The sequence below is a fragment of the Cyrtonyx montezumae genome, unplaced genomic scaffold, assembly GCF_038088225.1.
Source record: "Cyrtonyx montezumae isolate F1298 unplaced genomic scaffold, pur_monq_1.0 scaffold_10, whole genome shotgun sequence".
Taxonomy (NCBI): domain Eukaryota; kingdom Metazoa; phylum Chordata; class Aves; order Galliformes; family Odontophoridae; genus Cyrtonyx; species Cyrtonyx montezumae.
Window position 1 is genome coordinate 44,813,490 of NW_027071826.1, and position 19,802 is coordinate 44,833,291.

Genomic DNA, 19,802 nt, shown 5'->3' on the forward strand with positions numbered 1-19,802 from the left:
TTTTCCACTTCATAATCACTGTCCTGTTGTAAGTAAGCCAGATAGTGGTGTAGAGTAAAAGCTGCATTTTCTCTCACTGTGCTTCCTTCCCAGTTCCTGCAGCCTTTGAGTTGATGAGCAAAACTCAAACTACCAGCTTGCTATTGTGCCTATGCGTTGCGTTATTCCTCCTGCTAATCTTGTGTATACAGATGTGTTAAAGCTTATCTAGGCATAGCAATATAATTATGCAAGTAACCTAGTTGTTTTTAAGTTATGGCAGATAGATCGACATTGTTTTTAAGAGCCAGACCTTATGCAGAACCCTTGTAAATCTCAGCTTTTGCTCATAGTCTATTGGGAAGAGCAGGAGCCATCTGAATCCTGGGAGAAATCTAAGCTAGAAGTTGCCCAGGTTCTCCTCTGCAGCCAAGGCTATGGCTGTTGTTGGAGAAGCAGTGAACCTATAACCAGGAGCTCTCGGCAGCATTACTAATTCATTGTAAATAAGAAGTAACTTGGAGAGCAAGCTCCTTTATGCTGTTGATAGAAGGACTGAGCACACTGCATGCTGTTCTGTGAAGTGGCTTTCTGGTCAAACTGTGGAAGTGACATATCCACCAAAGGTCAAAAGAATTGTAATAAGATGTGTTCCTATGTTTTCTTTCTCTCTCAGCAGCTCTGAGAAGAGTAGGAACATTGGTGGCTGTTCCAGAGGAAAAAAACAGTAAACTTGGACTTCCTGGTGTCAAAAGTTTTTCTGGCCTCCCCCTCTCACTTCACATTTATTAGGGAAAGTTATGTTAAAACGATTCATTTTGTTTTGATGGAGGGTGTGCCTATGTTCTGCTGCCATGTAACTTTAAGCCTGCTCACCAGAGATTTGACCTTGGATTAGGACCATGAGATACAACAACTCACTGAAAAAGGCTCTCAGGGATTTTCCTATTTATTCCCTGAAAATGTGGAACTGATCTTTCAAGGATATTTAAAGCATGCCAGTAACAGAAACAAGGAAGAGATCCACTGATTTCAGGGCTTGTTTTTCTCCTTGCTAGTGTGGATTGTTAACTCTGTTTTATACAAGTTGTTTGTGTTAGTACCGAGTATAAGATGACCTGGGTTCAGATCAGCATCCTTATCTACAGCCCTTTTGTCTTAGAGTTACTGACTAAAATCTAGAATTTGGTGGAAGTAGTGCCAGAAGTCAGCGGGTCAAGAATGTTCTGCGAGTCTTCTTTGACAAGGAACTTGGGCTCTAGTCCAAAAAAAGAAAAGAAAATCTAATTCAATAACAGTGCACTTGTTTTGTAGCTATTGTTTGGGATAGATTGAGATGTCTTGTGATTCCTTAGATTGGGAGGGAGGTGTAACAGTTGGTTTACTCTTCCTGTAGCAACTTTCCTGAACACAGTTCCCTAATGTGATGAACCAAATTCTTTCCTCTGAACCACTTGAATAGCTTGATGTCTTCCAGCTGGAGAGTCTCATCTGACGGAGCACTGAGTTTGGCAGAAGGTGTGGGAAAGAGGGAAGCCCAATGACAGTAAAGTGTCAATACAGTCTGGCAGTCTCCCTGATGATAGCTGCTATTTGGCTGCTGCCTATCTGATAAAGAGCTAGATGCAAGTTTGAAGAGCTATGTTTATCATTTGCTTCTCAGCTTCTGCGAAGAAGCAAAATAGTACAAATTGTCATTAACTGTCATTACACACCTATGTTACTCTTATACAGTGACTAGAATGTCATTAATTGTCTTCACGCCCAGGTCAGTTCAGAATTCAGCATCACAGCGTCAGCTTGTCTTGGCATTTGCAAACTGATTTTTATTTTTATATATTTATATATTTTTTTATTTATATATTTGCACAAACTTCCATTGCTTTGACCTGAACTGTAGAGTCACTCATGCAAACTAGACCAAATTCTGCATGGGTACTATTTTTGGCCTGGAACATAGAGAAGCTTTTGCATTCTGAAGTAGCTTGAAATTCTGCAGTAAAGTGGACAGGGTAAAAAGATGTTAAAGTATCTTGTGATGTGTTTGTTTGTTTTCCTTCCTGAAGTTCCCTCTTTTACCAGATACTGCGTTCATGTCCAATACTGTCACCTGCTGGATATTTGAAGAATAGCTGCTAGGTATACTGCACAGGGCATACAATCATTGGGGTCCAGTGGCTTTTACTGCTCTTTTCTTCTGTCTTCCCCTAAAGCACACTTTGAACTCCACTTGTGTTTTTAAGACAGCTCAATGTACTCTACTACTTCAACGTTTTGTAAACGTGGAGATCACCTCTGAACATTCCTGTCTTACAAATAGAATAAGAGGAAAAAAATACCTTTGTGTTGTCCAGAATTTCTCTGTGCAGAATTTTCCCAAGGGAGGCTATTCCTATGGCAATCACTCTTACTTTAGATGAAGTACTAGCCAGTGCATGATCTCGGACTGCTTGCACCAAGTGCCTTGTTATTCCAACACGTAAAGCACCAGTAAAAATCCAGGCATCTGAAATTATTATTTTAAATAGATAATTTCTTTTTTGTTTGAATACTTGTCTGTCTAGTAACATTACATTAAATACTAGATTTAAGCTTTGGTTAGATGAAGCCTGAAGTACAAACCTGTGCTCTGGGCTGCCTTTATGAGTCCTTTTTTTAAGGTGTCCCGCAGCCAAGGCTTCATCTGGAAATTTTCTTCTTCTCCTACTAAAGAGACAACCAAATTGGGAGCTGGTAGCTTCCATTTGTTGAGCATCACTTCAAATATAATTCCAGGGTGAATAGTAGATGGGACCTTAATAAACTGTGATCAGAACAAACAAACCAAACAAACACTGAGTAATAGCAGTACAGTAGGATGCAGTAAATGTAAAGGCAAATATATTGTAACAATTAAATGCTTATTAGCACTCCTTGATTATTCGAGGGGGAAATATATATATATATATTGGAGCAAGACCTGACAGAGAATTAAATATTGGAATGAATTTAATGGACTTCTGTGAAATTCATAAATAATAAATATTCATGAATAATTCATAAATAAATTCAAAGCAATCTCATTAATCACGTCAGTTCCATGAGTTTGTTCTGAACTGATAAATCACTCTCTCCTTTAATGCTGCTATTCTTCTTTAATTGCCTTCAGTTCCGTGGCAGTTTAGCAAAGCCAAGCAATCTCTTAGGCATTTCTTGTCACTGCGGTAGCTGAAATGTTTGCCCTATTCCATGTCTATTTTTCAAGTGTCCTCATCCTCCTATTTTTCAGCTGAGCATTCTTGGCCTTTATTCAGACTCTGTTTCCATTTGGCAAATTGAACGCTTTAATTTTTCACAGTTGGGTTACCAGTGGGCAGCCCCACTTTTATTTTTTTGCTGTGATCTTTAGGATTCCCACTGTGTTACACGGATCTATTGCTTCTTCCATTCTGCATATACTTTGGCATTGTGCTTAAACTTCACAATGAAATGCAATCTGAAGGGTGAGTTCTGATCCAAGCAAGTCCTTCTGCTTGGGTGTGGAGCAGGTGCAGGAGAGTAGTGAGGAAGTGGGTCTGTCCATGTACAGTCATCTTTACGTATTAGCAGAAAAGGGAGAGAGAACTTTGAGAGCCTTGAAACAGCTCAGAAGTATATTTAAACAATTTTAAATCCATTGTAATTAACCGTTTGGAAGAAAGTGGTTAAAACAGGGAAATGGTGCAAAATGAAGGAAGCTGGACATGTGTCTTAATTTATTCATTTTTGAGGGGGGGAAACAAATGAGCAACTGTAACTGTAGCAGGTCTGTGCAGGTCAAGTGATTGATCAATAGGTGATGTTTAAAATCACACTGCTATTTATAGAGGTTTGGTCTTTGTTTTGATTAGGATATGGTGCATAGCACTCTAGTACATTGATCTTCAATATTATAGTAGTTATGTTTAATGCTAAGCAAGTAACAGCTGCACAATAGCAATAGTGCTGAAAGGTTAGAACTGCCTAGTGCTGTACCTTTCCACGTTTCTTCCCAGAAGCTGTGAAGTCAATTTCTCCCAAGCAGTATGGCAGTTCTGTTTTGAAAGTTTCTTCTGTGTCACTGCAGCAGTACTTGGTTTCCATCTTCTCCATTCTATTTCTCAGGTGATCATCAGACTGTTCATTTAAATGATGACAAGACTGGAAAATGAGAGATTGATTAAACTGGAGTTATGTCTAGTTGAGTTTTTAGTGAAATGTTTTTGTATTTCAGTATTATGGTTGTACATTCCAGCTAAAACTGAAGGTATTTATGCTGGATATGTGAGCAGAAGGAGGCAGATTCCATACCACAGCTTTGTAACTTAGGTTATAGAAAGGCATGAAGGAGTAAATCATTTTGAATTTTATTCAGCAGGTAGAAATCTGAATACAGAGTACAAGATCCCGGTCTGTCTGAAGTCATGTGGGGTGTTTCAGAGCCCAAGAGATAAACATAGTTCTAAATGAGATGCCTTAGCTGCAAACTATTGCAAGCAAAAGCTAAGCTGTCAGTGAGTGTCTGAACAATGCTTTCTTGATGTTGTCACACACCGTGCTACTATGACTGATATCATGCAACACAAATACTAAATAACTAAGTGATGGCATTGCATTCACCTGAAGATCATAGGATCATAGAATGGTTTGAGCTGGAAGGGACCTTTAAGGTCATTCTTCTAGTTCCAACCCCTGCAATATAGTCAGGGACACCTCCCACTAGACCAGGTTTCTCAAAGCCCCATTCAGTCTGGCTCTGCGAGGGTAGGATTGTTCTGTATTTGCTTGTGTTTCTCTATTTGCTTTATTCATAAGACAAAATATGTAAGACTAGATTATGCATAGCATACACTTCAAAAAGCATTTTGCTTCTTTTTATATGTGGCTACAGAAATGATGGCAAGCAATCCATCCTAAAGCAGAGGTCATACAGTGAGAGTTGCTGTTCTTTATTGCGTGACTGTAAAAAGTCTGCTTGCTTTCTCTGCTCTCCAGTTCCACTGGGCTGATATAGCTGTAATTTGAAAAAAACACATAAAACTTGTAAGCTTTGTTTTGTTTCTCTTCAATGCAAAAACAATGAAAACAAAAGATCTCTGCCCTCATCTGCATACTCAGTGCATTCTTTTAAAAACTCCTTGTAATAGAAAGTCAGAAATGTTAATCAATCCTGCATTAACGAGACCGTATTCATAAAAACATTTGTTTCCAGGTCGAGCAGGACCTAGCAGTGGGTCACGCTAGCAAGTCTCATGAGGCTCCATTAGGATGCTCCAGCAGAGGGAGCAAGCCCTCCAGCTGTTTACAACCGGGAAAGCCTGTGTCTGTACTGCTTCTTTGATTTCTTCTCTTAGATTTCCCATGAAAATGTCGTTAAGAGTTGCCTTTTTCTCAGGTTTTCCTCTGAGAACTATTACGGAGTCTTGTATCAGTTTTCCTTAGAAACTGTTCCACATTTCCCTTCCTCCCCCTTAACTTCAGACTTAGATCACTGCTTTAAAGATACTGTTATCCCTGACAGCACACTAGTCACATCTTGTGAGAAGTGCTTATTATGAATACCAGGATATCAGACTTCTCCGGGCAATGGTCTTACCTAGAAGACCATACCATTACCATATTTCAGATTATTGGTAATGGTCACTCAACAAAGCCTATCTTTTTGCTTGAGCCCACTTGGCCACTGGAGACATGGCTTTATCTCTTAGCACCATAGAAGACAGTATTCTGAGGGGGGGGGAAATAGTAAATACAGAGCCACGACAACATGTTTTAGCTATTCTAAACTATAGCAATCATTTCCTGGAACCTGCTGACAAAACAGAAGATTTGATTAGGAAAAGGTACTCAGGATTGAATTCCCAGGGTACATTTAGTCACCATTCGTCACTATTCTAGATAGTACATGTTTATTTGCAACTGCACACAGGCAATAACCTCAGAATAGACAGCAATTTACTAAGAAATCTGACCATTAATTTGCTTTCATGGATAGGCCTCAGGTGGTTAATTTTATGACTAGTTCCAGATCCTAACTTGTAAAATTTGATCATGAGGTTGTATTTGATATCTCTTTTGGAACAAAAGCATAGAATTACTGAGACTTATGCAGGATCTTCTTGTATTTGGACAATTAATTTTTTCAGTTATTTGATTTTTAGTTTAGGAACTTTGGCTCTGGATGGCAGTAAACAATGGTGAAAGAGACAAAAGTAGATTAAGGTGCAGAAGCTTTGTTCATAAGCGAGGAAGGCAGCTGGTGTCTGGCACTGAACAGGGCATGCTTTTCTCGCTCTCTCTTTTTTTTTTTTAGATTTTAATTGAATAATCTTTGAACCATGATGTTTGAGTGTATTTTGGTGGAAGCATTACGTCATCTTTCCATCCTGTTCTTATGTCCAGCATGCCTGCCAAGGTGCTGTCTGTGGTGGGATACAGAGTTAAATGAAATTTGGTATGATCTTGTACAGCTGTTCTTATGTTCTTATCATAAGGCAGAAAGGCATCCTTGCATTAAGAAAAGCAGGAAAGCAGTACTGACAGAACGGCAAAACAAATCCCCAGGTTGTGCAGGATTCTGAACGATATCCATGCAAGAATTTAGTATGGCCCTGTGTGGAGTTAAGAGATGACAGTGGGTCAGGTCGTGGAGCATTGTTGGGTGTAGTTTACCAAGTTTCTGCATGCAGCCTTCAGGAGCTTTTACAGTCAAAGCCAACAAGCAAAGCCAAATGTCTTTTTGTTTTCAACAAGATTTGATGCACTGACAGTTCTATTTGCTTTCTCTTCTACCTGTCATTTAGCTTCCAAGGATTAAATACTGTGACTTTCAGTATGATGCAGGAGTAAATGTTCCATGTTGTAGCAGTGTTCTACCTAATTGTACTAACAGAGTAAGGAAATTTTGCTCTGGTATCTGAAAGCATGGGGAAGGAGATTTGAAAAGCAATTCTACAGATACTGTGCAAGTGTGAGAATCCTTGGGTTATGGGTGTTGCAAAATCACCAGCATTAGATTTGTAGCTGTGATTTCTGAACCTGAAAGCTGATCCACAATAAAAGTTGACCTGTCTTTCCACGCAGTTGTATCAGCTCTTGCAATATAGTTCCTCACTCTGATGGTCAGAATCATAGAGTACTTGTTCAGTACCACACACCCCCTCACTTTGCACTTCAGTAAAGCTCCGCTGTATACTGAACCAGTCAGCACATGGACTTCATCCCTTCCCTAATATTTGAACATACGTATATACATTCAGAACATAACACAGCTCTGTCACTTCCTCCTGGATTGCTAAAGTTTCTGTTTCTCTGTTTCTGTTGGTGTTTCTTGCTTTAAAATGCAAGTATCCTGCCTAATGCCTTCTAACAAAGTGGCGTTAAGCATGTATTGACAAGCTGTGTAATTAGCTTTTTTATTCTTTCTTGTGTTGAATTCTGTTTTATTCTGTTTGGTTCTGGCTTCCACTTAAGTCCCTCCAGTGGTTTCAAGGACTGTTGCTTTGAGACTTAAGGCTGTACTAGATTGCAAATGTCAGGTCACAGCAATTGGGTCAAATCTTTGCAGCCAAGTTCATGACGTTACGCTGAGGTCAGCCTAACTGCGGATGTTGCATCACTGTAACATCACAGAGTGCTGTTTAATTGTAAGGATCTGGAATATGTCATGCCTTGGGAAACATTAAGCAGATAGCCAGTAAGAGGAGCGTAGTTCAAGTGCTTTTGAATGAGAGGGAAGGAGGTAAAGGAAGCAAGCAAAAAAAGTGACAATAATAATCACAGCTGGGTGAGAAATCAATGGGCAGTAGTACTTCAGTGTTTTTTCACTTTCTGAATTTTAAGAAAATTCTATATGATGCTTTTATCCTTAATTTCAGCGGGTTTTTTTTGGCCTTCATTACTTATGAAAATACCACTGTATTAGATCTGATGAAAAGATTCTTGAACATAGGCAGTTGGAAACAGCTAAGGGGTAAAAGAATGCTACAAGAATATTGCCTGCTACAATCTGTGCATTCATATTTTAATTATATTCAGTATGTGCAAATGTATATATTGGGCAATCTTACTTTAATTCTGGTTCAGACTTGAGTACAGATTTTCTATCTAGGCTGCTGCTAGATATTTGAGTTTGTAGGTCAAATTCTATCCTAGATGTTCCCATTGTCTGTAAGTACAAAACATCTATGAAAAGAATGTACCTCTAATGATTACCGGATTTGAATTATAACTTAGAAAACTATTTCTAACTAGCAAAGCGAGTTAAGACAATTATGAAAAGACGATTTCCAGTTCCACCTGCAGCTGGAAATGTGAGTCAGTGTCATCTACATTTGGGATGGCCTGCTTAAATCATTCTGGGTGTCTGCCAATCTCATGAATCATTATTTCTTTAACCTCATAAATGAGAGCTGTTAGAATTATAACATTGTACAATGAGTGCTTGTAACACTGGAGTTTGCATTTCCTGGCGCTCTATTGTCCTTCATTCTGGGCAGTATTAACTTCTTATGTGGGCATTCCAGATTTCTGGGTTGTGGGAAACTGGCAGATATGTAAAACATTAAGGGATAATTATCATTTCAGGGAATATCTATAAGGCTGATCCCTGTTGAGGTTCTTCCAGTGTACATCCCTTTCTGGACCGTTCTCCCTCCTGTCCCTACCTCCCTGTTGTGCCGCTGCTGTGCTTTCTCTCCTGCCACTTCTCTCCATTTCTCCACAGCTTTCCATAGACTCTTCCCAATCACTGTCACTGCTTTTTAGACCACTCTGAATGTGCAGCTGTTCCTTGTGTGGCAACAACAGGATAGGTCACTCACTTGATGGATGATGAGAATGCTTTATGTCATTCTTCCACTGCAATGCTTTATAGACTTTAATCAATGTTTTGGGCTGTGTCCATGATGGGAACAGAGGTCAAATTTGACCCTTTCACATCCTGTGATAATGGGCCTGGTTAAGGAATAACTTGACCTCAGTTATGGCCTTCAAGTATAATGACTGGTTTAAGAGAGTAGGTGTATGGTATTCACATGATCTCAGACCTAACAGTATTAAGAATTCTTCATGCCAGTACACTGATCAGCAGACTGAGACGCACCCTGATTTAATCACTTTTGATTCTCTCACCCACATAAGGAGTACATTTGAATGTGCAGGTGAAATGATTAAATATAGCGATACTGTTGATTTAACATCAGCAGTAGTGGGCCAGATCCAAAGCCTCCCCTCTTTTAGCCTCATTGCCAAATAGAACAGACCGATTAGTTCTTGGTTTATATGTTTTAGAGGAAGTTTTCATTTGCAGCAAAGAAAACTGCACTAATTACCCATGCAGGTAATTGGCACAGGGTGAGATAGCAATCCCAATGAAAACTGTTAGTCAGAAAAAGAGAGGGCTCACAGAAATGGTGCAAGTGAAGAATAAGGGAGAAGCTGCAACAGTGAAGAATGCAATGAACTTCACTTGAGCAGGAGCATTCGGCTTTGAATGCTCCTATTGGGATATAATTTGCTTAGCTGTAGGAAAGAACCGAAGGGTTTCAAGCAAATCTAGCGTAAATGAGCAATGGCATGATGTTCATATAGAACAATATCAGCAGGGAGAGCCTGTGAGAAATGTGAAGTCACTCAGTGGTGCATCAGAACAGCTTTAACTGCAATATTCTGTTTGATTTGGAGACAAGAAAAAAAGTTTGAGCAAGTTAGAATTGTGTGACCAATAGGATACTCCATAGGAGACTGCAGTGGAGGAATAAGGAATGTGTAACAGCCTACCACTACAAAAAGTTTATGGGAATGAGGTGTTCTTTAATACTCCTTGTAGCTGGGATTGCAAGTAAGGCTCAAGGGAAGAAGGGAAGTGTCTGTCCAGGGATAGTTGCTACATTTATGAAAATATTTACCTGGAAAGGATGAAAATATTTATGCCAGTGGTTCTGGGGCTAGTAAAGATACAGTTCTTGACTGTGATATCTTTGTCATGATTCAGAGAACTTAACCTTAACCTGCATGCCACTGCAACACGCTGCACGTGTAACTGCGGGTCTGATCATCAGGATGCATCTATGCTTATGTAACTTTAATAACTGAAGTGTTCCTTTTGACTTTTAGTACAAGTACTCACTTAAGGAAAAATTGCATCAGTGAGCTTACTGGGTCAAGGCCAGCAGAAAAGTAATAAGATGATTTGTTTCCAGTGGTAGCCGTACTTCCATTTCTATTTTGAATTAAAATATAATAAATACGTAGAACAAAATCGAAATTGAGGGTGAACACAGTAGGGATGGGGATGCAGGAGAATACACTGATTTGAATATCAGAGATAAAAAAAAATTAGATTATAAGATCTCACACTTTAATTTTAAAAAAAAAATACATAGGGAAAATAAATGCATATATATGTGAGAGACTGTTATATGTGTATATATATCAGTTTGCTTACATTTACATTACAGCTTTGGAAAATGTTTGTTGGGAATTAGCCCATTCAAATTCTGGTAGCAGTGCAGGAAGTGTTTCTGCATCACAGCCTATAAATTAGAATCATCTACCACTGTTGCCAAAGAATTGCTAAATCGCTGAGACCTAGGGATGGTCCTTCTTGTGCAATGGATCTGGGACAGATAACCTCCACAAGTTCATTCCAACCGTTCTATGATTCTGTGAAATGCATCAGCAAAAACTGATCAGCTGTCCTGTGGATGGGACAAGTACAAAGAGAATAACCTCAGATTTCTCCACACTTTTGACTAGAACAGGGATACAAAGCCTGTAGTGGGGATTGACAGCAGCTTTGGAATCAGTTCACTAGTTATAGATTTTGAATTCTTAGACACAGGACCAGATCAGAACAAAAAGTAGAAGCAAGGAACTTGAAACAAAACCATGTGAAGGAGCAAAGCACAGAAGTGGCTGAGTAAAGTACGAGTTTAGGTTGGTTTTTCAGATGTATTTATATGAACCGTCCCAGCTAAAACATTTGAAAAATGTCCATGTTAGTTTCTTCATGAGAAAATCAGTTGTATCAAGAAAGTTATCTCAAGAAACTACTCCTTATTACACATGTACTTAGTTAATCAAAACAAAATATCTCAGGAAGATAAAAAAAAAATACTTTAAAAAAATCATCAGTGCCAAGCTGTAGAGAGAGATGTCTGGGAGGACAGCCTTGTTACTGAATCAAGACAGGCATTGTTTTACATCTGCTTGAGTATGCCTCTCAAGAATTTTCCTTCTTGTAACTACCAAAATACAAAAATGTGAGGCAAATCAAATATTTGCAGGAATTTTCTCATTGGTTTCTTGAAAATGTGGCTTGTGCTTTGGACAGGGTTAGTACCAAGCCTTTAAGAAATGAATGTGCAAAACGCTAATGCCAATACAGGTATTTTGTCCTTTCTGCTTCTGTCTCTATCTGCTTAACACAGTGAAGAGCACCAGAGGCTATTTGAATAATGTACTTTTAGTGAGTTTGCAGAAATTTGCATATAGATGTCAGCCAGTGAATTTCATAGAAGTAGATTTATTCGGTGGACAGAACCTGAGAGGGTGGAGAGGTAATAAAAGGGAAATGAAGACATCAGGGAAATAAATAATGGAAGGATCAGATGGATTTGATTAGAAAGAACACACATAAATACTGCTCAATTAAAATAAAGCAGTTGGCTGTTCTAAATTGTATGTTGTATATGGCATTGAGGGGAGCTTCACATACTCTTGACCCTTCACTACGTTGTTCTCGCAGCATGACAGGCCACTTTGAAGCTGTGCCAGCATTACTCTTTGTGTGGGCTCGCAGTGAATCAGGCTGAGTTCACAAGAAAAAAAAATGTGTTTTTTTACCAGGTCACTTTTATCAGTTCACTAATGTGGTATACAGCATGACATACAGGCTCTTGAAAATGATGCACTGTGAAACTACAGCCGTAGGTAATGCTGGGAGAAACTGTAAGAACATGAGACTGGATCCAATTCAAAACATATCAGGAAGGGCAATATTCAGATAAGACAGGCATAACCATACCTGAAAAACTTAGCTGAAGCTGGCTTGTACATGGACACGTGACAAATGACTGCTATTGAAAGCAAGCAACACAATGTGTACTATTGAATGTGAAGGACTAGAAAATAAAGGGATCACCACTCAGGAACTGGAAAGGCTTGCTATCTACTGTGGCTTTGCTCAGATCAACAACTGTATTTCATTTAGTACATTAAACGTGTAGATTTTACAAAAATTCACAGATCTGTTTCTCTGACTCACAAAGTCAGCCTTCAGCATTAAGCTAGTCTTTTACAAATTCCACTCTACATCTATGCTAAAATAATCTTTGCATGAATTCATGATTGTCATGTGTACAACACATCCGTGTAATTTCATGTCTGCAGCCATTCATTCTGTTTTGAAAAGTGCAGTTTTTACAAGGGGGAAACTCATACAAAAATTAATCTCGTTTCCTTGTGGGACGGCTTTTGTCTCTTATTTCTAAGAGCTTGTTCCGTGCTCTTAGGCAAATTCTGTAAGCTCAAAAGGGGAGCATATTCAAAGGAATCTCTTTTGCATAAACTGCATGCAAGGTGTACTTTGAATTTCAAGCAGTAGGAAAATAACTTATTCTGTGTTTTTTTTCTTATTTTTTTTTCCTTAAGTACAACAAAGCCATAGACAACATTTCCTTTACCATTTTTAATTTGGTGCACTTATCGGAAATGGTTTGGGTAAAATTGAGGTTATAAAACTGCAAGGCACAGAAGAAAGTGCCTGAAGTTCGGTGAAAATGGTTGACCTGGATTGTTAAGGATGGCTTCAGTGTACAAGAGAGAGATATCTTATATTTGGGATACTTGATAACAGTCCTTGCCTGCCAATAGACCAGAGGTGGGTGCTGGTAGGCACAGTGACTCCATTTCTGTCAAATTTGCTCTGTATTACAAGCCCCTGTTCCTTCCCTATATGCATATGCTTTTCCCCATGTCTGTAACAGCTCGGTTGGGAAATGTACTAACAGCAGTATTTAGTTATAAGAGAGAAGTAAATATTCAGTTGTAGTTGCTTGACAGAAACATGCAGTGTAGTAGAGAAACAGAATAACAGATGCTTCCCTTCACTTGATGTTTATAAGCATTCAAAGTATGTTGCCTTTCTCTTTTTTTTCCCCTCTGCTGGCTGTGTCTGTTTTGTTAAGGTGAGGCTTGAAACTGAATGATTTAAATTAGTTTATTAAAAAAAAAAAAGCAAGAAGAGAAGAACAAAATTGTCATCTCCTCTTTAGAAGTTTGCTCCATAACTGACTGAACCAATTCTTAAATCATAGATGAATTTTACTCTTTTCAGATAGCTGTACATGAGCTATGTTCAACTACAGGCTTCTTCTCTTAGACAGCAAATAATGAATTTCTTCGTATTTTGTCAAGGTCTACTTGCATTCACAGTCAAACTAGCCAACAAAATCAAAAAAACATGTATGCTTCCTGGCTATCTTAGAAATACATCTTCAATCGCCAAACTTCCAGAGATTCCAAGAGTGTTAAACTCGATCTAGTCTATAAAGTTCAAATTTGCCAAAGTTGAGGATTACTTTTATTTATTGATTTAATGTGTTTTTTTTTTAACTTGCTGGGGGAACATGACTTCCCAGATGAAGAGTTAATAAAGAATAAAATTAACCAACCAGAGTTGGCCTGCCAACATTCTTGTGTACCCTGTGATCCTGTCTGAATGGAGTTAAATGACTTTCATCAGAAACCTTGAACTACAGAGGGCTTTTTCTACCTTGATTGTGTCAATTCAGATAGCCTTCTGAATGCAAAAGGAGAACCAAACAGCATGGCATACAGTTATGTTAGGCATATGGTCATGCCTAACATTCTGCCATTCTGGCTGACTCACAGACTTCCCTTCTAAAACTTTAAGAAAACAGAATCTGCCTTTCTCTCCAGAGACAAAATCACTCTAAAGAATAGGTGTAAAAACTAGCAATGCATGCAACTCTTAGGTAAATGTATAAAGGTGTTGTAGTATAGCTAGTGACCCTACCTGCTGGGTGTCCTTTGCAGCAGGCATGACTTCCCATCTGTAATGCTGAAGTTGCATTGAGGTGACTGTTGTAACCAGTGTTTTTTGATGCTGCTCTCTTTTCCTGTTTGGGAGGAGGAAGATATTAACATACTACCTGGCACACCTGTCCTCCCAGACTTACAGCAACGAAAGTAAACATTGTTAGTGTATAATGGTAACTGTTCCTCTCTGGGATGAAAATGAGCCCTGTCAAACATGGAGATACGAATAGTAAATATTTTTCTATGGCAGTAGTGGGATGTATTGTTATCAGAAACAGAAGATTAGCTGGAATGGACTTTTGATGTGACTATATTTTCTAAATCAACTTCTCTAATGATGCAATAGCATGGATGTTGAGTAACTGCATCAGTAACTAACTCTTCCTTCTCCTTGAAAAGAGCCACATGCCTAACATCATCTTTTCCATGCTGTAATATATCTTTAATAATCTTCCCAGAGCAGTCTAAGTGCTCTCTTAAGTGATTTGGATTTTGAAACAAATGTTGTTGATTTATTTTCAAAGGCTGTCAATGTTTTTGCGGGATGGTTTGACCTGGTATCGTGATGATTAAGGCAGGGGACCCATGAGCCCATGCCCACGGGAAGAGGAAGGGGGAAAGGGAAAAAGAGAGAAGGGAAATGGGCCTAGGAACAAAACAGTGGCAACGATCTGAGGAGGAAAGCTAATTTACTAAATAAGATATCAGAAAGCAAAATAACACAATATAATACAATATAATTGGAATTAAAGCTAATAAATCAAATAAAATGAGCAAGAGAGAGTGTCCGATAAACTGAAGGCCTTACGCTAACGCTGAAGGTGGACGGCTGCAACAAACACCCACTGCTGAGCTCCATCCCAAGGGGAAGAGAGACAGTCCTGTGACCACAGACAGTTTTTATCTTTCCCTCTGAGTGTAAACACATAAAAATACAAAGCATTGCACAGTTCTCTGGGGAATGTAGTTCTTCTCTTCTGAGACAGGTATACCCAGAACTGTCGATGATCCACGGAGCTGGAGCATTAACTCTTTAACTCCCAGTACACCACATGATATTATGATGTGGAATATCAATAATATAACAAAAAGCTTAAAACCATGACAAAGGCATATTCAAATTTTTTGTGTGCAACATATCAGCCTTCATAATGTATTCATTAAAGGGAATTACTCTATATTTAGAGTATAGGCGTTGCATCACTATACTTTCTTAGGTAACTCGCCTGCAGGGTTTGCTGGATATGTAACAGACCTCACTTGGTGTAAACCATGGAAGCTCAGCTGACTGCTGTGAAGCTAAGCTACTTCAGTCAACCTAAAGTTATGTTTCAGCTTTTCAACCTTTCCATCATCACTCACGTGTTTATTGAAATATTTTTCTGTCCTTCACTATTAAAATAAGTGCTCTCAGTTCTACTTATTCTGCTGGGACTTTGGCAATTTTGGCTTAAGTTGACCTGTGTTACAAGTATTGTGTCCTCAAAGCAGATTTGGCTGTCTTCATAGGCCTGGAATTCACCTTTCTTCTGCAAGTCTGGATTCTTCTGTGTTTCATTTTCTAAAGCTTTCAGAAACTGTATATCTGACATTCCTTTTGGTTTGATTAGAATATAAAATGATCTAAAGACTGTCAGCTATCTGAATTCTACCTGTTCAAGAAAACAGCAATGTTTTTTCCTTCGTGGTGACCTGCGTAATTATTCTGGATTGCTTTAAAATTTTCTTTGTAGGGAAATGCTTTTGGCTATTTTGTTTGTTTCTTTTAAAACTATCGTTGTTTCTTAGATATGCCTAGAAATACGCTTATGTTTCTAGGAAGATAATTTCTTTAGGCTTCTGAATGTGTCTTTCATATTGAAAGTTCATGATGCTGTTTATTCTGCCCTTGACACTGGGTTGCTTGTTCTGCCTTTGTATGTGAAATGACTTATTACTTGCAATTCTTTGTCTTGTAAGGTAAAACTTCCATTTAAATGTTCATTGAGTTCAATTGTTTTCTAACCTAGTGTTAGAACTGACAGTATGTCAGTTGCTATGCAGCTGATAAGTCAGGTTATGTCTGTTTCTGTGCTTGTGCACATGGTGGAGTTTCATGGCAAGGGCAAATGCAGGTAAAGGGAGGTATCTCCATATAGTTAAAACATTCTTTAGAGTCTGTGCTTCCATTCAAAACAACAGAGCATCCCTACCTTTGTACTGACTAATCCTGTTTCTCCTCATCCCTTGCTAATCTGGGTGCTTAAGGTGCAACGGCATTTATCACAACTAGAAAAGAGGATAGTGCTATTATCCATTTAAAAGTGAGGAACCTCAAGCACAAATAAGAACAGTGTGACACATCAGAGGCCACACAGGAAGTCTGTGGGAGAAATGCGGGATGAATTCTTGGTCAGTCAAGTTCAGAGTTGGACAACTTTCCTCTTTGACACAAGACTGAAAATACTTCCTTAAACTCAGTATACTTATAGCAATGTTGTTCTCTTTGATAATTTCCTATTAGATTGCAAATCTGGGCAATATATCAAGTTCAGTTTCTGTTTATTTTTTTCTTTTGCATTGATGGCTCTTATCACTGAAAGAAAAGAACCTCTCTGATGCATTTGCAGTTGCTTTTTTGATTTTTGTAATGAATTGATTTATAGAAAGGCCAGAGTTTTTCCTGGCCCTGTATTTTATGTAAAAGTTAGTAGTCCTGCTCTTTCCATCAAACTACTAAGCTTATTGGTGGCATATTAGATTATTAAAGGGAGAGACAGTAAGTTTATGAGTAGAGTAAAAAGATTTATCGCTGTTATGCATAATCTGTAGCACAACATAAAAAATGGACAAAGTCGCTTTATATTGAAAGGGTTCTGGAAAGATTGTAGATCAGTACTGAAAAGTTTTTATTGTAAGATACCTAACTGCATCAAATTATTATAATTCAGTTTAGATCAGATAGGTAAATTAGTAGTGTTTTAGATTTTGTTGCACTGAGATAAGTCATTGAATCACTTTGTCTATAGAGTATTGGAGTTCTGGTGTTCAAAAATAGGATTATTTCCTTATGCTACTTTGTTCCATTTCTTCCCTAGCTGGAAATCATAGAATTGTTTGATCCGGAAGGGACCTTTAAAGACCATCTAGTCCAAGTCCTCTGCAATGAAGAGGGATACCTACAGCTACATCAGGTTCTCGGAGCCCCGTCCTACCTTGAATGTCTCCAAGGATGGGGCTTCTACTGCCTCCCTGGACAACCTGCTCCAGTGCTTCACCACCGTTATTGTAACAAAAAAAAAAAAAAAAAAAAAAAAAAACCCACAAAAAAACCCCACACCTTTTCTAAGTTCTCCCCTCTTCTAGTTTGAAATCATTTTGCTTTGTCAGGTGACAACAGACCTTGCTAAAGAGTCTATCCCCTTCTTTCTCATAGCCCCCCTTCATGAATTGACAGGCTACTCTCAGGTCTTCCTAGACCCTTCTCTTCTCCTGTCCTTGTAGGAGAGGTCTCCTATCCTTTGGATCATTTCTGTGGCTCTCCTCTGGATGTGCTCTAACAGGTCCATTTTGTTTGAGGTGTAATCTTCGCACAACTGTATTCTTGTAGATCTACACTTCTATTTACCTTTTAAGGCATTTTAACTACCACAATAAGTTCTAGCCTATGCTGTGCATGGAGATTGCCTGTAATAGGTATCTCTAATCTAAAAACACAAATCTCTCTGTCTTCTATAAACTTTGGCCTTTTGTCTTTTCTTTGTCCTGTGAACAATCTTGTTGAGGCTCTAAAAAATGCTGAATTTTAAAAGCAGGCCTAATCTACAGAGAGCATCTCAACTTTAAAAATATATGTACCCCTAGAACAAGCTTGCAGGTCAGGTTCTTCAATCAACTGTCATACGTGAACTGGACAGAGAGCTCAAGTAGAAGACTTCTCAGTGCTGAAGGACATTCTGATCATAGAATACTACCTCTACTTGTCTTACGACAAGCCTGTAAAAGAAAAGAAAAAAACAAGAATAATGGCAAAGTCGAGTGACAATTATTTTTTATTTCTTTGCCACTTACCAGCTTTATTTCACTTCATTTACAGCTTATTTGGGTGAAATTCTCTGTGCTAGGGAAGTATTGATGTCTATCATCAGAAATATCTACAAAAATGAGGAAAAATCACTCGCAGCCTAAGACCATATATAAATATTTGCTTTAGCCACTAGGGGGACCTCGAGGAATAGAATGTACACACATTTTTGCAAAGGCTTTTTGGAAAAAAATAGGTTCAGAGGACCTGCTACATAGCGGTAAAGTTGTGCATTGTTCTTTTGAAGGCTGTAGAGCTCATAAATTATCCACTTTTCAGAGCTGCTGGAAAGAACTATGATTTTGGTTCATGGCAGATATTCTGGTACCAATGAACTTAGTTTTGCAGTGAATGATGCTTTAGCATAGCTCTCAACTTCTTTCAGATTTAACAGCAGTTTAATAGCTTAATTAACAAAGGTTGGTGCCTCAGCAGATGTGCGTGTGCTTACTGAAAAGTAGCTATGCAACACTTATATCAGTAAATCTGTAATTATCTATCAGGGAGATTACAAGAATAATCTTACATTCCCTTTTATACTTCTGTAGAGTTTGTAGTGTACCTCACACATAAAATTTTGGGGCTCTGCAGAGCACAAATGCAGCAATTTTTTTTCTTTCTATGTGAAAACCTGTTAATGTAAGCAGCTGTGCTCCTGAGACACTGAAAATGATGACCCAGATACAGTAACTGCAATTAACCCAATTACAAAAGGTCAAGGATGGCACTAGATTCTGGCACAAAATCACAACTGTGGTAAAGGTCAAGAGAACTTTTGCAAGACCTTGTGTTATGTTACATTGCATTGTTTAGCTTTACATGTTGGAATGGTACTAGAGAAATGAAATCTTTTATTTTACAAGATTAAAGCAACCTGAAATTCCAGTTTGGCAGAGTTGACTGTTGCATAGGTTTCCGGTGGCCTATCCACTCAGTTTTATAGTTTCAATTTTGTTTGCATTGAGGAGATGCTGTGGGGGTGGAGAAATTGCTGGTAACTTGTGTATTATTCTTTGTTGTTTCTTTGTGTGTGGCATTAGAAAGCTGCTTGGTGAATTACTCTTTGGAAAAGCTTTGTTTCTGCAATAGAAATAGCATTATAATCCTTACACTGCACGTGTTTAACCTTCCAGTGAAGTTATCTAGTGAACTGCCTGCAATTAATCAATCACAATTATACTTAGCTGGAAGTTGGGTGACTGCTGACGTCAAAAGTGGGCTGCCAAGTGGGCTCTGCTGAATAATGATTATACATTCCTTGTCATTCCATACGTATGAAATGGAATATTATATGTTAAAGGTTAAAATGTTTGCAAGCAGGAAGTGTTCCTCGATCAGGAAGAGATTTAGTGATAACTAGTGATTTCTTTACTTGCTTCAGCTGCTAAAAGTGAAATTGCCTGAAATATCAGAACATGAACAGTGATTCCCCCATAAGAGAAGCTATGAAATTGGGGTTTTGTGGGGATTCCAGATCTTCAAAAATTTTTTTTTTTGAAGCTATTTAAGCAGTGCTATTTGTTTCTGATGGTCCTTCTTCATCCACTAAAGAGGAGTCTGAGGAAGAGAATTTTCTTGTGATGCAAGATGATGACAGATTTTTTCATTTGAGTAATGACATTAGTCACTTTGACCTCATATACCTGTGTGTGCGTAAGAATATGCATACTGTATCCTGTAAGACATTATGTGAGTAATC

The 19,802-nt window shown here is 38.4% G+C and overlaps 2 protein-coding genes across 3 annotated transcripts in view; one reads left to right on the plus strand and one right to left on the minus strand.

The window, feature by feature from the left end:
• TRPM5 (transient receptor potential cation channel subfamily M member 5) overlaps positions 1-4,089 on the minus strand; it is a 35,434-nt gene extending 31,345 nt beyond the window's left edge. Inside the window, exons 1-3 of one of the 2 annotated variants that reach the window (XM_065755199.1) lie at positions 3,973-4,089; positions 2,602-2,782; positions 2,319-2,485 (exon numbers count right to left, since the gene is read on the minus strand). In XM_065755199.1, coding sequence (XP_065611271.1) covers positions 2,319-2,485; positions 2,602-2,782; positions 3,973-4,089 — 465 coding nt within the window. Of the gene's footprint in view, positions 1-2,318; positions 2,486-2,601; positions 2,783-3,972 lie in introns of those variants that run through there. The other variant, XM_065755200.1, reaches the window with a different exon arrangement.
• TSSC4 (tumor suppressing subtransferable candidate 4) overlaps positions 1-19,802 on the plus strand; it is a 265,206-nt gene that overhangs the window by 36,919 nt on the left and 208,485 nt on the right. The gene's annotated exons all lie outside the window — the stretch shown is intronic.